Source organism: Eubalaena glacialis, chromosome 3 (genome assembly GCF_028564815.1).
Source record: "Eubalaena glacialis isolate mEubGla1 chromosome 3, mEubGla1.1.hap2.+ XY, whole genome shotgun sequence".
NCBI lineage: Eukaryota > Metazoa > Chordata > Mammalia > Artiodactyla > Balaenidae > Eubalaena > Eubalaena glacialis.
The window spans coordinates 43,568,396-43,584,820 of record NC_083718.1 but is presented as its reverse complement, the minus strand read 5'-3'; the positions used below and the strand labels follow the sequence as shown (position 1 = coordinate 43,584,820).

General features: G+C 36.1%; 1 protein-coding gene across 3 annotated transcripts in view; it reads left to right on the top strand.

Moving 5' to 3' along the window:
* INTS7 (integrator complex subunit 7) overlaps positions 1 to 16,425 on the top strand; it is an 88,282-nt gene that overhangs the window by 63,354 nt on the left and 8,503 nt on the right. For all 3 annotated transcript variants that reach the window (XM_061185569.1, XM_061185572.1, XM_061185571.1), the window contains 4 exons: positions 1,579 to 1,773; positions 2,340 to 2,443; positions 3,487 to 3,555; positions 13,232 to 13,364. In XM_061185569.1, coding sequence (XP_061041552.1) covers positions 1,579 to 1,773; positions 2,340 to 2,443; positions 3,487 to 3,555; positions 13,232 to 13,364 — 501 coding nt within the window. The remainder of the gene's footprint in view (positions 1 to 1,578; positions 1,774 to 2,339; positions 2,444 to 3,486; positions 3,556 to 13,231; positions 13,365 to 16,425) is intronic.

The following is a 16,425-nucleotide window of genomic DNA, read 5'->3' as shown; positions in this document are numbered from 1 at the left end:
TTGTCTGGTAAGATGGTCTACACTGTATATAACTGTATATATATCATATATACCCACTTGTATCCCTGATCCTTCTAAAGCTATTGACAAGCAGTAAATAAAAAATAGCAAGTAGCAGCTTAAGGGGCAGAGGAAGGGGGAATTTATCTTCCTATAAGAGCAAATCAAGTCTCCAAGCAATTAAAAACAATTGAAATAGTCTCTTTAATATCCCTAATCTGTGCTGTTTCATGATTAGAACAAAACATCCCAAAAGTTTGAAAACCACAGAATTCAATATATTGATTACAGTTATTACCTCTAGCTTATATAATTTTATATAGGTATAACTTTGCAATTTGAGAGGGATACTAGAGCAAGTGTATGTTCTTATAAAGGATACAGAAGTGGCGAACTATTTCCTAGAGTAAAATATGAATTCCACCAAATAATAAAACTATCATTTGACACTTAAAACTAGAGAGAACTACACTAAGGTCAATACTTGGTCAGATGGATAATATTGTAACTTAATTCTAGAACCTCAAGTCACACACCAGGCTCTCCTGCTAAAAGAATAGTGTGAAATACTATCTAAGAACGGCATCAGCATGTTTTAAGCGAGTCATGTCAGGGAAGAAAGTTAATTTCATTACGCCTCCATTTATTGTTAAGTTAGCATATTTTTAGTATGCCTTTTGTTGAAAATACCATGCTAGGTTCTCCACTAGGGTAGTTGATAAATAGTTAAATGTTGTCTTAGTTCTCTGCCCATGCTGGCTTGACTTATATTCTTTGCTCCCTTTACCTAGCTAATGCTACTTTTTGCTATTCAAGACTTACCCCTGACACCCCTCCATTCTCACTGAAACTTACTTGTGTGTTATAACCTATTCCTTGGTGGCCTCTCTGTGCATTCTCAAGTGTCTAATGAGACATTCTTTTTAAAATTAATCTGGGTTAGTTATGGAAGAAAGCAGCCATGAGGCAAAATGCTGTTTTGTTTGTTTGTTTGTTTTTGTTATTGTTGTTGAAACTGCCTTTTTACTGCGTTTAAAATATAATCCAGAACCTTGCCTGTGGTCTGAAGGCCCCACGTGGTCTGGCTGGCTCTTTCCTCACCTCCGCCAGCAGCGTGCTTTTTTAACAGTGACGGTCTAACAATATATTTCTCCTGCCCTCACCTTTCTTTTCTCCCCCTCCCAAATTTAAAAAATTCTTTTTAATGATTCCAGCATGCGAATTTCAGGTTAGAAAGGTAGGAAGGTGATAAGGGGATTTGGGGGGAATGGTAATGTCTGTGAAGCATCCCTCATATGATATCTTACAGATGACGGTCTAGCTAACCCATGTCTTGTGGGGTCTTTGCTAATGTAGGAAGTAAGGAACCTGAGTGTTGATGGAACATAGTTTTTCAGAGTTGATGCTAATGACAATAAGTTTTTCTTTCTAATATTACATCCTCCCCTAATAATGTAGGTGTTTATCCATCATCATTAGAACTACTGCTCTTTTGCAGACTCTGACAAATACTTTGTCCTTCAGCATCTTCCTTTTATGCTTACCTTATATTAAATATAGCTTGTTTTTATTCCCCAGGCTGCCAGTACACCACTGAATCCTTTAAGTTTTCAGTGTGAATTTGTAAAGCTCAGGATTGACCTTCTCCAAGCCTTCTCTCAACTTATCTGTACTTGTAGTAGCCTCAAGACAAGCCCGCCACCTGCAATTGCGACAACAATTGCCATGACCTTAGGGAACGACCTCCAGCGGTGCGGTCGCATCTCCAATCAGGTATGTCTTAACTTTATTTTCAGTGCAGTTTTTATTTACACTTTAGAGGTTTTTGAGGTTAGTCGTGAGATGAAAAATTCTGAAACTTAAAAATCAGCGGTTTGACTCAGAGGCAACATCAAATACTTCTAAACTCAACTGTCTTGCAAAAAACAGGCTGAAGTCTTATTAAAATGACAGAGTGATTGATGCTATCTCACTAGATGCTACATATTTATATAAAGAGAAAGGACATACATTTTAAAGAAACTTTGGGATGTTTATAACTATATTATTTATTTTAGTGAAACTTTGAAGAAGCTAAAAATGCAATGTTTTTTGTTTCTATACATCATGTGTAAATTATAATCTTGTACACATTTGTAGTTTCATTTGCCATCTTTGTTAATTTTCTTTAATAGGGTTTATAAAAATGAATGAATTGAACATGAAAAAGAGTTGAAATTTTTTTCATTTTTTTTATTGTTTGAGGATTGTTTTCTTATGTTTTGGCTTTTGTGTTGTTTATACAATAATGATAGCATATTTGTTTATTTATCATAATTGATATTTTTCCTTCTTTATAGATGAAACTGTCCATGGAAGAATTCCGAAGCCTTGCTTCCCGATATGGGGATCTTTATCAGGCATCTTTTGATGCTGATTCCGCAACTTTGAGGAATGTAGAACTGTATCCTAAACTTGCCCCATATTTCTTGTTCTTTGGAAGTATTCTTTTAAATGTAGAGTAAATACTTCAGACACGCTTAACTAAAATATACATATACATTAGATAAGCCTACAGATTTACCATAAATAATAATTTCTCTTTTGAAACCTAGTATGAGCAGTATAATTTTGCTTTTTTACTTCAACCAGGCTTTTTAAAAAGTGGTGACTCAGTGGTGGTCTTTTTCCACCTCTGGGAAGAGCATCCAAAACCCAGGTCCAAACAGTGTTGAATACTTTGTGCTCACTTGAGCTACAATGGACAGCACAAAATATTTTTCCACCAGAGAGCCATTTTCTGTCTTGCTTCACCTATCTTTTCTTCACAGCTAACAACCCTAGTTCCCATCACCTTTATTAATGATATATTCAATCGTTTCAGTCATCACTTATGTTCCCTAAGCCCCCTTTAAGTTCTCCGTATTTTCTTATTAGCAGCCTCAGATCCTTTTTGAAAGGAAGAAAGAGATAAATTGCTTTTCAGTTGCAGGACCTATAAATCAGTTATTCCTGGCATTTTGATTTAGTGATTGAAAACCTGATGAATACTATGGACCCTCTCCCCTAAAAAAATGCATATATGCACATACCCCCCAAAATTTGCATACCATTTCAGGAGAGTTAACAGATCCCTTGAGCCCCAGCCTAGGAACCTCCAGGGTAACCACTCTACAGACCCTTATTGTGGTGGTGGTTTTAAACTTTCATCAGTGAAACCCCTATATCCAAGATAGATAAAAGTTTCTGTGATTGAATCACAAAGCCTGTTGCTTGGTTCCTCCTTCCAACATTAACCTCTGAAGTACTCTTCCTGGAACTATCACAGACAGCATATATCCCTTAAAAAGAAAAAAATAGAGCCACAGACTATTTGAGTCAATAACATGTGGTTACCTTCACTGAGAATATGATTTTCATCTTGCCTTATTTAATATTCAAATAATATAAAGTCTATAGTACATTTTTCTATTATCATGTATAATGTATAACCTTAACATAATGCAGACAGCAGCAGAGCTGTTTACTGATATCTCACGCAATAGAAGCCCTGATTTTGGATCCAGAATCAGCAAGGTATTTAAATAGTTTATATTACAGAACACTTTCAAATATGTTATCTTACCTAATCATCACAACATTGTTTTGGAAGAGGTTTTATAGAGGAAGAAACAAAGAGGAAGAACTTCTCTAGCATTTGCCTAAGGTCATATAGCTAGTGACAAACCTAGATTTTCTGTCTCCATTGTTTACTTACCTCCTGTGTCCTGTTTTCTAAATAACTAGGAAGAAGTTGTTTGAATTTGAACATTTTCTTCTGGTATATTATAAATAAATTTCGGTGTAAAAAATTGAGTTAATAGTATAATTAAGCTTGAACTTGAAATTTTTATTCTTTGGTTTCCCAAACAAAAAGATATTCCTCTTTTTGCTTTATTAAAATTCTTCTCCATTCTCTAATTAACTGATTGATTGTTCAAAATATTTTTATTGAAGAATGGTCCATTATTTTTTCCCACTAGAGTATTCTGTTTTGGAACATGCATTTTCAACTGTGTAATATATTTCCAATCTAGTAAGGCCTGTGATTCCAAGATCAGCTTCTTCAAAGAGAATATAATCAACAGAGCATTTTAAATTTCTCTATCCTAAAGCATTGACTCACCATTTTTTTCCAAGGCAGTACCAAAATCCTTGTCTTCTGTTTTAAAGTGCTGTCTACTCTCAGACTAGGCCACTTGGCTATTTTCTTTTTTTCACTCATCTGATTCATTTTAATATTTTGATGACATACTAATTTTTACTTATTTTTCCATTTATCCTTCTTTGATCTATGTTCATTTTCCCCTTAGACGTCCCGTGTTTTTGTTTTGTTTTGTTTTGTTTTTTTAAGCTTCTCCCTTTAAAATTTCAAAATGTTCTCTAACCTCCATATTTTTCAGTCTTTGCCAGTTAATTGATACTTCCAGGCTCACGCCATTTCTGATCATGCCGTACTCATTTTACCTCATAGCACACAAATGTCATTGTACTGTTGGTTGACATAAGAGAAATTAGTATTTTTCTTGATTTTTTAACACATTATCAGCAGGGATGGGGTGAAGGGAGTTATCTAGCCAGCTCTCAAATCCTACTCTCATTGTCACCCTCTCCACTTCCTACCACCTTTCTTCACTCTTCTCCATCCCGTTTTATCCCCTAAACCCACTCGCCTAGCCTTTGCCCTTCCTAGCAATGAAAAATTGGAAAAGAAAGATTGTACCTTGAAGGAGAGCTCTTTGGGTTTCAGTCGTACTGGTGTACAACTGCAAAGACTAGATTCCTTCTGAAACTTCTCTTCTTGATACTGTATATTTTGTGCCTTTCATATAAAGAAGGACCTGCTGCTAAAAAGAGCCTCGAGAGAGTGAAGCATGACATTGATAAAATTCACTATAGTTTTTACAAAAATCTGTGTATATCTTTCATAGCCTAGAAGGTTTTTGGGGAGAAGAGACCTTGTCTTATCCAACTTCTAGCTAGCTTCTCTAGCAGCTAACATTGTGCTTAAGCCAGTATCAGTAAGTGTGGGATAGGATGGGGTTTATGTTTATAATTATAAATGTTATTATCTAGCTCATACCAACCTTTTAGGATTATTAAGAAAAAATATTTTGAGATGCTTGTCCATTACATTTTTCTATTCTAGCTTTGCACTTTACCTTTATTTTTACTGCCTAAGATATAATGGAATGGCTCTGGTCATGAAGCCATTCAAGTATGGGACTTTTCCGTCTATTGTAAACAACTAGAAACCTGGATAAAATATGCAAGTTTAAATATAAGTTTAACTGTTTTCAGACATTGGCCAACAGGCAGCCCAGGAATGTAATCTCTCAGGGAAGGGACACAAATAAGGTAAACTTTACACTAGTCCTTGCTTTCCTCTGCCTGGAGGCACTTTTTAGACTGCCTTTCAGGGAGGAGTAACCAAAGTAAAACATGGTGGTCTTACTTAGTTGAAGAGATAGATATCAGGGTTCAGAGAACAAAGGAAGCTAGAATTTGCAGGCCAAGTACAGGGGTGGAGGAAGCTTTCCAGAGGAAGAGTGCTATGAATCTTTGGCTGAATGCTAAGCTGTACATATATAAGGTGAAATCCCACAAGGCCAGGCAAAAAACAGCTACTAGGGAAGGAATAATTACCAGGAAGCTGTAAACTGAACAATTCCCAGAGCTTATGCAGAGCTGAGAAATGTTTGAGTTCCAACTGGCCAAACTGTAGAGACCTAATTGAACACTCAAGGCATTCAGAAGAGACACCAGAAGGGTCACATCACCTTAGTAATCAAGCTAAACTAGCCCTAAAGTGAAGACTAGTCTAGACCTGTGCTAACAAAGCTTAAGTAATCCTTCACAGAGTCAGGATTATGACAAGTAATGGCTGTCCACCAAAACAAAATCTTAACATTCTTTGAAGACAACAAAATCCAAAAACTCAAATGTATAAGGTCCACAATTTTAGCATCCGATCAAAAATTACTAGTCATGAGAAGAAGCTGGAAGATGTGACAAATAACCAAGAGAAAATTCAGCCAATTAGAAAAAAGGCTCACAAATGACAGATGATGGAATTAACAGACTTGGACTTTAAATTAGTATTTTAGTACTATTAGTATTTTCAAAATTTTAAAGGTAGAAGATAATGAACAAATTTAAAGGTGTAAAAAGAAAATGGAACTTCTAGAGCATAAGAATGAAATATCTTGATTTTGCCTTTATTTTTGAAAGATAGTTTTGATGAATATAGAATTCAAGGTTGATTAGGTTGGGTTTAACAGTAGGTTAAATACAGCAAAAGAAAAGATTAGTGAACTTAAAGACATAGCAATAGAAATTATCTGATTTGGACAGTGAAAGAAAAAAGACTGAAAAACTGAACAAAGTTAAAATTGCCAGTGAGACAGTGTCATTTGTACTACTATACATGTAACTGGAAATCTTAGAAGGAGGGGAACAAGGGACAGAAAAATATTTTAAGTGGCTAAAAAATGTTCATGTTTAATTAAAAATATAAACCCACAAATCCAAGAAGCTTAACGAACCCAGAGTGGCATAAACATAAAGAAAATCACAAGGCACACATTATAATCAAATTGCTGCAAACTGATGATAAAGAAAAATATAAAGCAGCCAAAGAAAAAAGACTACGTAGAAGGGAATAAAAATAAGAATTTTTTACTAATTCTTATCAGAAATAATGCAAGCCAGAAGACAGGTGAAGCAACATCTTTAAAGTCCTGAAAGAAAAAAAAAAGTTAACCTAGTATTCTATATTCAGTAAAAATACCCTTGAATAATTAAGACTAAATAAAGACATTTTCAGACAAAATCTGAGAAATTTTGTTACCAGCAGACCTAGACCTGTACTATAAGAAATGTTAAAGGAAGTTCTTCAGGCTGAAGAAAAATTATTTGAGATGTAAATTCAGATCTACAAAGAAGAACACTAGGAATGGTAAATATGTGAGTAAATAAAAAAGACTTTCCTCATTTTTTTTTTTTTTTTTAAATATTGCCCATTTAGAAAAAAATAACAATGCATTTGGGAGTTTATAACACATAGAAGTAAAATCTGTGATGTGAGACAAATGATGGGGGTGGGGGTTGGAATTAATACAGTAGTAAGATTCTTACATTTTACATCAAGTATATATTATTTGAAGATAACTTGTGGTAATGGAGGATGAATAAACTCTAGAGCAACCACTAGAAAATAAATAAGCCAATAGAGGAGGTAAAATGGAATACTTTAAAAAAAAACCTTAGTTAATCCAAAAGAAGGCAGGGGAAGAGAGGAAAAAAAAAACAGTGAACAGATGAAAAAAGTAGAAAACAAATCACAAAATGGTAGATTTATACCCAGTCATACTAGTTATTACAATAAATGTAGATAGTCTTACTCTAAGTAAAGGTATTATCAGACAGATAAAAAAGCAAAACCCAACTATAAGCTTACCACAAGTAACCCACTTTATTATTTATTTATTTATTTATTTATATCTCATCTTAATTCATAGGTTTATTATGAGGTTTTGTGGGCTGCTTATTTTATATTTTATTTTTTTTAATATCTTTATTGGAGCATAATTGCTTTATAATGTTGTGTTAGTTTCTGCTGTTTAAAAAAGTGAATCAGCCATATGTATACATATATCCCCATATCCCCTTCCTCTTGTGTCTCCCTCCCACCCTCCCTATCCCACCCCTCTAGGTGGTCACAAAGCACCGAGCTGATCGCCCTGTGCTATGCAGCTGCTTCCCACTAGCTATCTGTTTTATATTTGGTAGTGTATATATGTCAATGCTACTCTCTTACTTCGTCCCAGCTTACCCTTCCCCCTCCCCGTGTCCTCAAGTCCATTCCCTTTGTCTGCATCTTTATTCCTGTCCTGCCCCTAGGTTCATCAGAACCGTTTTTTTTTTTAGATTCCATATATATGTGTTAGCATACAGTATTTGTTTTTCTCTTTCTGACTTATTTCACTCTGTATGACAGACTCTAGGTCCATCCACCTCACTACAAATAACTCAATTTCATTTCTTTTTATGGCTGAGTAATATTCCATTGTATATATGTGCCACACCTTCTTTATCCATTCATCTGTCGATGGACATTTAGGTTGCTTCCATGTCCTGGCTATTGTAAATAGTGCTGCAATGAACATTGTAGTACATGTCTCTTTTTGAATTATGGTTTTCTCAGGGTATATGCCCAGTAGTGGGATTGCTGGGTCATATGGTAGTTCTATTTTTAGTTTTTTAGGAACCTCCATGTTGTTCTCCATAGTGGCTATATCAATTTACATTCCCACCGACAGTGCAAGAGGGTTCCCTTTTCTCCCTACCATCTCCAGCATTTATTGTTTGTAGATTTTTTGATGATGGCCATTCTGACTGGAGTGAGGTGATACCTCTTTGTGGTTTTTTTTTTTTTTAAGTAGTAATCATCTGCTTTTTTTAATTATTATTTTTATTTATACAGCAGGTTCTTATTAGTCATCAATTTTATACACATCAATGTATACATGTCAATCCCAATCGCCCAATTCAGCACACCACCATCCCCACCCCCCCCGGGGTTTTCCCCCCTTGGTGTCCATACATTTGTTCTCTACATCTGTGTCTCAACTTCTGCCCTGCAAACCGGTTCATCTGTACCATTTTTCTAGGTTCCACATACATGCGTTAATATACGATATTTGTTTTTCTCTTTCTGACTTACTTCACTCTGTATGACAGTCACTAGATCCATCCACGTCTCAACAAATGACTCAATTTCGTTCCTTTTTATGGTTGAGTAATATTCCATTGTATATATGTACCACAACTTCTTTATCCATTCGTCTATCGATAGGCATTTAGGTTGCTTCCATGACCTGGCTATTGTAAATAGTGCTGCAATGAACACTGGGGTGCATGTGTCCTTTTGAATTATGGTTTTCTCTGGGTATATGCCCAGTAGCCCTCCTGTGGTTTTGATTTGCATTTCTCTAATGATTAGTGATGTTGAGCATCCTTTCATGTGTTTATTGGCAATCTGTGTATCTTCTTTGGAGAATTGTCTGTTTAGGTCTTCTGCCCATTTTTGGATTGGATTGTTTATTTTTTTGATATTGAGCTGCATGAGCTGCTTGTATATTTTGGCGATTAATCCTTTGTCAGTTGCTTCATTTGCAAATATTTTCTCCCATTCTGAGAGTTGTCTTTTTTGTCTAGTTTATGGTTTCCTTTGCTGTGCAAAAGCTTTTAAGTTTCATTAGGTCCCATTTGTTTATTTTTGTTTTTATTTCCATTACTCTAGGGGGTGGGTCAAAAAGGATCTTGCTGTGATTTATGTCATAGAGTGTTCTGCCTATATTTTCCTCTAGGAGTTTTATAGTGTCTGGCCTTACATTTAGGTCTTTAATCCATTTTGAGTTTATTTTTGTGTATGGTGTTAGGAAGTGTTCTAATTTCATTCTTTTACATGTAGCTGTCCAGTTTTCCCAGCACCGCTTATTGAAGAGGCTGTCTTTTCTCCATTGTATATCCCTGACTCCTTTATCAAAGATAAGGTGACCATATGTGTGAACCCACTTTAAATACAAAGATACAAATATATTAAAAGTAAACAAAAGGATGGAAAAGGAACCCTAAAAGCTGGCGTGACAGTATCATACAAAGTGGACTTCAGGACAAATACTTGATAAAGAGCTACATTTTACCATAATAGGGGTCAATTCATCAAGAAGACATAATTCTAAACATTTATATACTTAGTGACAGATCTTCCAAATATTCAAAGCAAAAACTGACAACTGAAAGGAGAAATAAATCCACAATTATGGTTGGAGTTTTCAACACTCCCCTCTGAATAATTGCTAGAACAACTTGCAGAAGATTTCTTAGGATATAGAGGACTTGAATAACACTACCAGCCAACTTGACCTAATTGACCTGCATGCCCTACCAACAGCAGCATACGCATTCTTTCCAAGTGCATTTGGAAAATTTACCAAAGTAAACCATATGCTGGGCTACAAAACAAGTCTTAGTAAATGTAAAAGCATTGAAACTACGTAGAATATGTTATCTGATAGAATTAAATTAGAAAATGATCTCTGGAAAATCCCTAAATGTTTAGGAATTAAACAAGACTTCTAAACATTCCAATTGGTCAAAAAAATCACAAGGGAAATTAGAAAGTAAGTTAGTAATTAGTAAGTTAAACTGAATGAAAATGAGAACATGACATATCAAAACTTGTGTGATGCCGTTAAAACAGAGCTTAGAGGGAAATTTATAGCTTTAAATGCATACATACACACACAAAAGAAAGTTTAAAAGTAATAACATTAGTTTCTATCATATTAAAGCAAGAAAAAGAGCAAATTAGACTCAAAGTAATTAGAAGGAAAGAAATAGTAAAGATGAGAATGCTAATCAGTGAATTATAAATAAACAGTAGAGAAAGTCAATGAAACCAAAAGCTGGCTCTTTGAAAAGATCAATAAAGTTGATAAAACTAGCTATTCTGAACAAGGAAATAAAAGAACACAAATTACCAATATTAGAAATGAAATAAGAGTACCATCACAAATCCCATAGATATTAAAAGCGTATTAAAGGAATAATAACTTTGTGCCAAAAAATGTGATAGTTTAGGTGAACAGGAAAAATTCAAATATTCTACATAGACTTAAAAATCTTTAACAAAACATGTACAAATTGAACCTAACAAAACTCTAAAGGATAATACATTAAAACCAAGTAGGGTTTATTCCAGAAATTCTAGGTTTGATGTTAGAAAACCAATCAGTGTAATTCACCATATTGTAAGATAAAGGAAAAAAACTAAAGTGGAGGACTTGCTAAAGATTTCAAGACTTAGTATAAAGCTCCAGTAATTAAGACAATGTGATATTGGCTTGAGGGTAGAATGGAGAGATCAAAATAGATACATAGGAGTATTACTTGATTTTTGGCAAAGATGACAATCTGTTTTTGCAACAGATTGTGCTGGAACACGCTGTATGGGGGGAAAGAATCTTGACCTTACCTCACACCATACATAAAAATTAATTCCAAGTGTATCACAGATCAAACTGTAAAAGATAAAATTCCAAACTTTCTAGAATACTACTTTGGAGAAAATCTTCATGACCTTGAGATCAGCAAGGATTTTTTCAGGACACAAAATTTTACTGTACAGAAAAATTTGTTTAATTGGATTTAAAAATTTAAACTTCTGCTCTTTGAAAGATGCCATTAAGAAAATGAAAAGATAGGTTGCAGGGTGAAATATTCTCAAACATATTCTATCAGAATATTAAGAAAACCATGCAACTCAAGATAACCCGATTTTTAAGAATTGAGAAGAGATTTGAACAGACACTTCAAAAAAGAAGAAATGTTAATTCCAATAAGCACATGAAAAGATGCTTAACATCATTAGGTATCAGAAAAATACAAATTAAAATCACAGTGAGATACAACTAACACCCACTAGAATATCTAAAGTTAAAAAGACCTTTAATACCAAGTATTAGACGTGGAAGAGCTTGAATTCATACATATTGGGGACCGCAAAATGATTCAGCCACTTGGAAAACTGTTTGGCAGTTGCCATATGACCACCAGTTCTATTTCTACTTACTTAAGAGAAATGAAAACATATTTCCACAGAGACCTGTACACAGATTTTCTTAGCAGCTTTATTTGTAACAACAAAAACTGGAAAGAGCCAAATGTCTCAACAGGTGAGTGGGTAGATAAATTGTAGTATGTTCATACAGTGGAATATTACTCAGCAATATAGATGGATGACCTGTTGAAATATGCAGAACACATTAATGACTCAGAAATGTGCTGTAAAGGAAACCAGACACAAAATGTTACATATAGTATGATTGTTTATATCCAATATTAGGAAACATCTCATTTACAGTGATAGAAAGCTAATCTGGTTGCTGGGGGCCACAAGTAGGGATTGACTAGGAAGGGTGCATTTTTGCGATTTTGTAACATATCTCAATAAAGTTTATTAAAAATAAATAAAGGAATACTCCTTTTGTAGAAGGTGGAACAGTATATTGTGATTTTATACCCTTTTATTAGCAGGACACTTTGTCAAAGACTTTTAAATCTTTATGCTTTATTGTGTGGTATATTTTTCCTTAAAGTCTATCACTAAATGAGGTTCACTTCTTGTCTTAATAGAACTTAAGATATAGTACAGAGTAGGGAACAAAGCTTTGGAGCCAGGCAGATACACATGTACATACAGCTAGGAGTGAGTATGAATAGAGACGTGTTCTTTCATCTCCCTGAGCCACGTATGCATAAACTATAGGTAAGTAATAATGCCTGTCTCTTAGAGTGGTTGTAATGGTTAAATGAAAACCTATGTAAAGTACCCAGCTGAAGTACCTTGCACATAGTAGGCACTTAAAGGATAATAAGGGAATAATAAGAATAGTGTTAACCCAACATAGTTAAGTTACCTATATTGCATTTTCCAATAGCTCTCTTGAAGTTTAGTTAGAATGCAGGAGTTTGCCACCTTTTCCAATTTAGAAATACTTTCAGAAATGTCTTTGGGTTTGAGGCAGTAGAAGAAAAAGAAATCTAGGTAAAACTTTTTCCAGCATGCTCTATATGCTAGTTCTCTGCTGAACATTCTTGTGCATTTCACCTGCTTGCTTTAGATTCATGCCATTTCTCCAGTTATGAATGCCCTCCAAACTTTCCATCTCTTCAGATCTTATCCATGCTACTTGCATAGTGATTTGTCCAAGACCTATCTCTTCTGTGGCATTCCTCAGCTCCCTCTATATTCTGATTACTTGCATATCTTTACTGGTTATTTGGCACTTGTCTGCTGACTTTATTGATAGTTTACCTTTTCAAATGTCTTATGTCTCTTTCACCTCATGGCAGGGGCAAGGTTTAATTAAACGTTTTTATACTAGCTAACAACCAAAGTGATTAAGACTTGTATAATTTGAAGTCAGGTCTGGATTTGAATTCTAGCTTGTCGCTTACTAGTTGTGTGACTGAAGGCGAAATACTTAACATCTCCAAGCCTCAGTTTTCTCATCTGTGAAATGGAAATAACAGTGCCTACTTCATTATTTTAAAGATTAAATGAGAGTGTGTGGAAAATACCTGACACATTTTGACATTAAATTAGTTACTATTTTGGTTGATTGATATTAATTTTTGACTTCAGTTTCCAGGAATATGGATCTACAGGAGCAGCCCATGCTGATAGTGAATATGAGAGAAGAATGATGTCTGTATATAATCATGTCTTGGAGGAGGTGGAATCACTCAGTCGGAAATATACCCCTGTTTCTTATATGGCAAGTCACATTTGTTTTATTGAGTATTACTATATGGAAGTGAGTTTTTATCTGTCTCTGGCACTTAACTGTGTGTGACTTCAACACATTAACCTCTCTGTGACTGTTTCCTCTGTGCCTGTTTTGTAACAGGGTTAGTACAGTGCCTACATCATAGTATTGTTGTGAGGATGAAATGAGATAATCCATGAAAGCACTTGGCACATCTGTAGCTGCTACATAGTCACACTAACATGTCAAATCTGCTCTACCAGAATGCAGATAAAACTTTTTTTTCCTTTTTTAACAATTTAACTAAAGTTGCAATTGTTCTCAACCTTGGCTACACATTAGAATCACTTTGGAAGCTATTTTTAAAAAAACATCAATATCCAGGCCCCACCCCAGGCCAGTTATCTTTGAATCTCTGCGAGGCCCAGACATTAGTATTTTTAAAAGCTCCCAGGTGATTCTGTCATGCCACCAGGGTTGAAAACTATTGGCCAATTAAAACAGAAGGAACTGGGCTTGTTTTCTGACTATCAGTAGATCAGTTCCTGCCAGGTGATGCTACTGCTGTCCTTTAATACTCACGTCCACTTAGCCTACTGAATCTGCTGCCTTTGGCACCGTTGAACACCTGCTTTTTATCCCCTGACTTCCCAGTCACAGAACAGACTGACACTCTCACCCAGATTTCCTCCTCCCTGTCTGGCCATTCTCCAGTGTTGTATTGAGCTCAAGTTCCTATAACAAAATAGACATAGTGGCTTAAACAACAGACATTTCTCACAATTCTAGAGGCTGGGAAGTCCAGACTCAGGGTGCCAACCAGTTTGTTTCGTGGTGAGGGGTCTCTCGCTGGCTTGCCAGCTGCTGCTTTCTCGCTGTGTCCTCACGTGTTGGAGAGAGAGGGGGCTCTCTTCTCTCCTTCTCTTCTTATAAGGGCACTGATCCCATCACAGGGACCCCACCCTCATGTCCTCATCTAAACTTAATGACCTCCCAAAGGCCCACCTCCAAATATCAACACATTGGGAGTTAGGGCTTCAACATGTGAATTTAGAGACGACAGCACATTTAGTCCATAGCACTGTCTTTGAACTTTACACCTTGGAGAGTTTCTCTTGCCCTGCCTACACATTGGGTACTGGTATTTCCTGTAGCTCTCTTCTGCCTCCTGCTGTTCTCATTCTGAACTCACCATTTATCAGGTGTTCTAGAAGAAATTGACAGGATGTGTCATTAAAGAGTTAAATTAGATTTTAAGGTTAGATACTTTGCTCTGCACACTGCTTTCCACATAAGATTGTCAATACATATTTGCTGAATTGAAATGACACAGGTAGCTGTTTGATACTGATATTGGTTGCTAAGGAAGATTGTAAAGATTATCTTTGTAGGAAGTAGACGTATTTATGTGAGACATTGATTAAATTATTTACATGTATTTCCTCTAAGCTCCACCCTAGGAAATTAAATAGATGCCAGATAGTACCTTGAGTTTGATAGAGTTCAATCCACTGCGTCTAATGGAAAGAATGGGAATTTTCTGCCCAGTAGGTACGCAATACAGAGAAAAGAGCCCTAGGGTCAAATTCTACCTCTGCCACTCAGCAGGCGTGATTTTAGACAAATTTCTAATACCCTTTTCTATGATATGGAAAAATATCTACCTCATAGGATTTTTGTGAAGTTTAAATGGAATAATGCCTGGCACAGTGCCTGGCCTGGCATATAAGGAGTGGTTAATAAATATTTATTCCCTTTTCCCCCTTTCCAAATTGTATTTTATAGATTTGATACTTTCTGAACCCAAAATTCAGTTTAACAAGTATTTATTGAATCCTGTGAATAGAAAAATGACAAAGAGGCTCTTCCCTCAAGTTGTCCATAGTCTGATAAGAAAGATTTTGTAGACAAATACAATATAATATATGTGCAGTAATAGAGGTCTGCACAAAGTAGAGTTGTAGCACAAAAGAGGAAGTAATTCATGTCAAAGGATAGGGGAAATGGGGTGAGGGTGAACATCAGAGAGAAGAGGTGTTTGCATATGAGTTTTTCAGGCAGATAAGGAGGTGTAGAGAATTTCAGGCAGAGAACAGCATGTTCAAAAGCAGAGGCGTGAGGACTTCCCTGGTGGCACAGTGGTTAAGAATCCACCTGCCAAAGCAGGGGACATGGGTTCGAGCCCTGGTCCAGGAAGGTCCCACATGCTGCGGAGCAACTAAGCCCGTGCGCCACAGCTACTGGGCCTGTGCTCTAGAGCCCGCGAGCTACAACTGCTGAGCCTACGTTCCACAACTACTGAAGCCCGCAAACCTAGAGCCCGTGCTCCGCAACAAGAGAAGCCACCTCAATGAGAAACCCACGTACTGCAACGAAGAGTAGCCCCCGCTCGCCGCAACTAGAGAAAGCCCACGTGCAGCAACGAAGATCCAACGCAGCCATGAAGATCCAACCCAGCCATAAATAAATAAATAAATTTATTTTAAAAAAAAAAGCAGAGGCATGAAATAGCATGGTGTCTTCTGGGAACAGTGTGTTATTGCTGCAGCATAATGTGCAGGCTCAGGACTAGAGAGGTCGGTGGAGGCCAGATGACAAAAGGCTTTGAACACAGTCTTGAGTTTGGACTTTATCCCATAGACAGTGGGGGCACTCTTTAGGAATTTTAAGTGGGTGTGGGAGAGAAGTGGGTAAGCTAAGATTGTACACTATTGTTATGTGGAAACAGAACAGGTAATGGCCTGGAGGGCATGAAATTAAAGGAAAGAAGAGTGGTTACAAGACTTCTGCAGTAATCCAAGGTAGCGGCCAAATTGATAAAGTGGGAGCAAGAATGAGAAGAACAGATACATAAGAAAGATTATTTAGGTGTAATATTTTCAAGGCTTGGTTTTGGGTTTTTGTTTGTTTTTTGTTTTCTTTAAATTAGATGTGAGAGGATGGAGACATGACCTCTCTGGGTTTCCAGCTTAGGTGACCAGGTGCACAAATGGTTGATCCTTGACTGAGACAGAATACAGAGGGATAGTGGAAGAAGGTGGTTTCATTTTTAAACGTGTTAAACATTGGC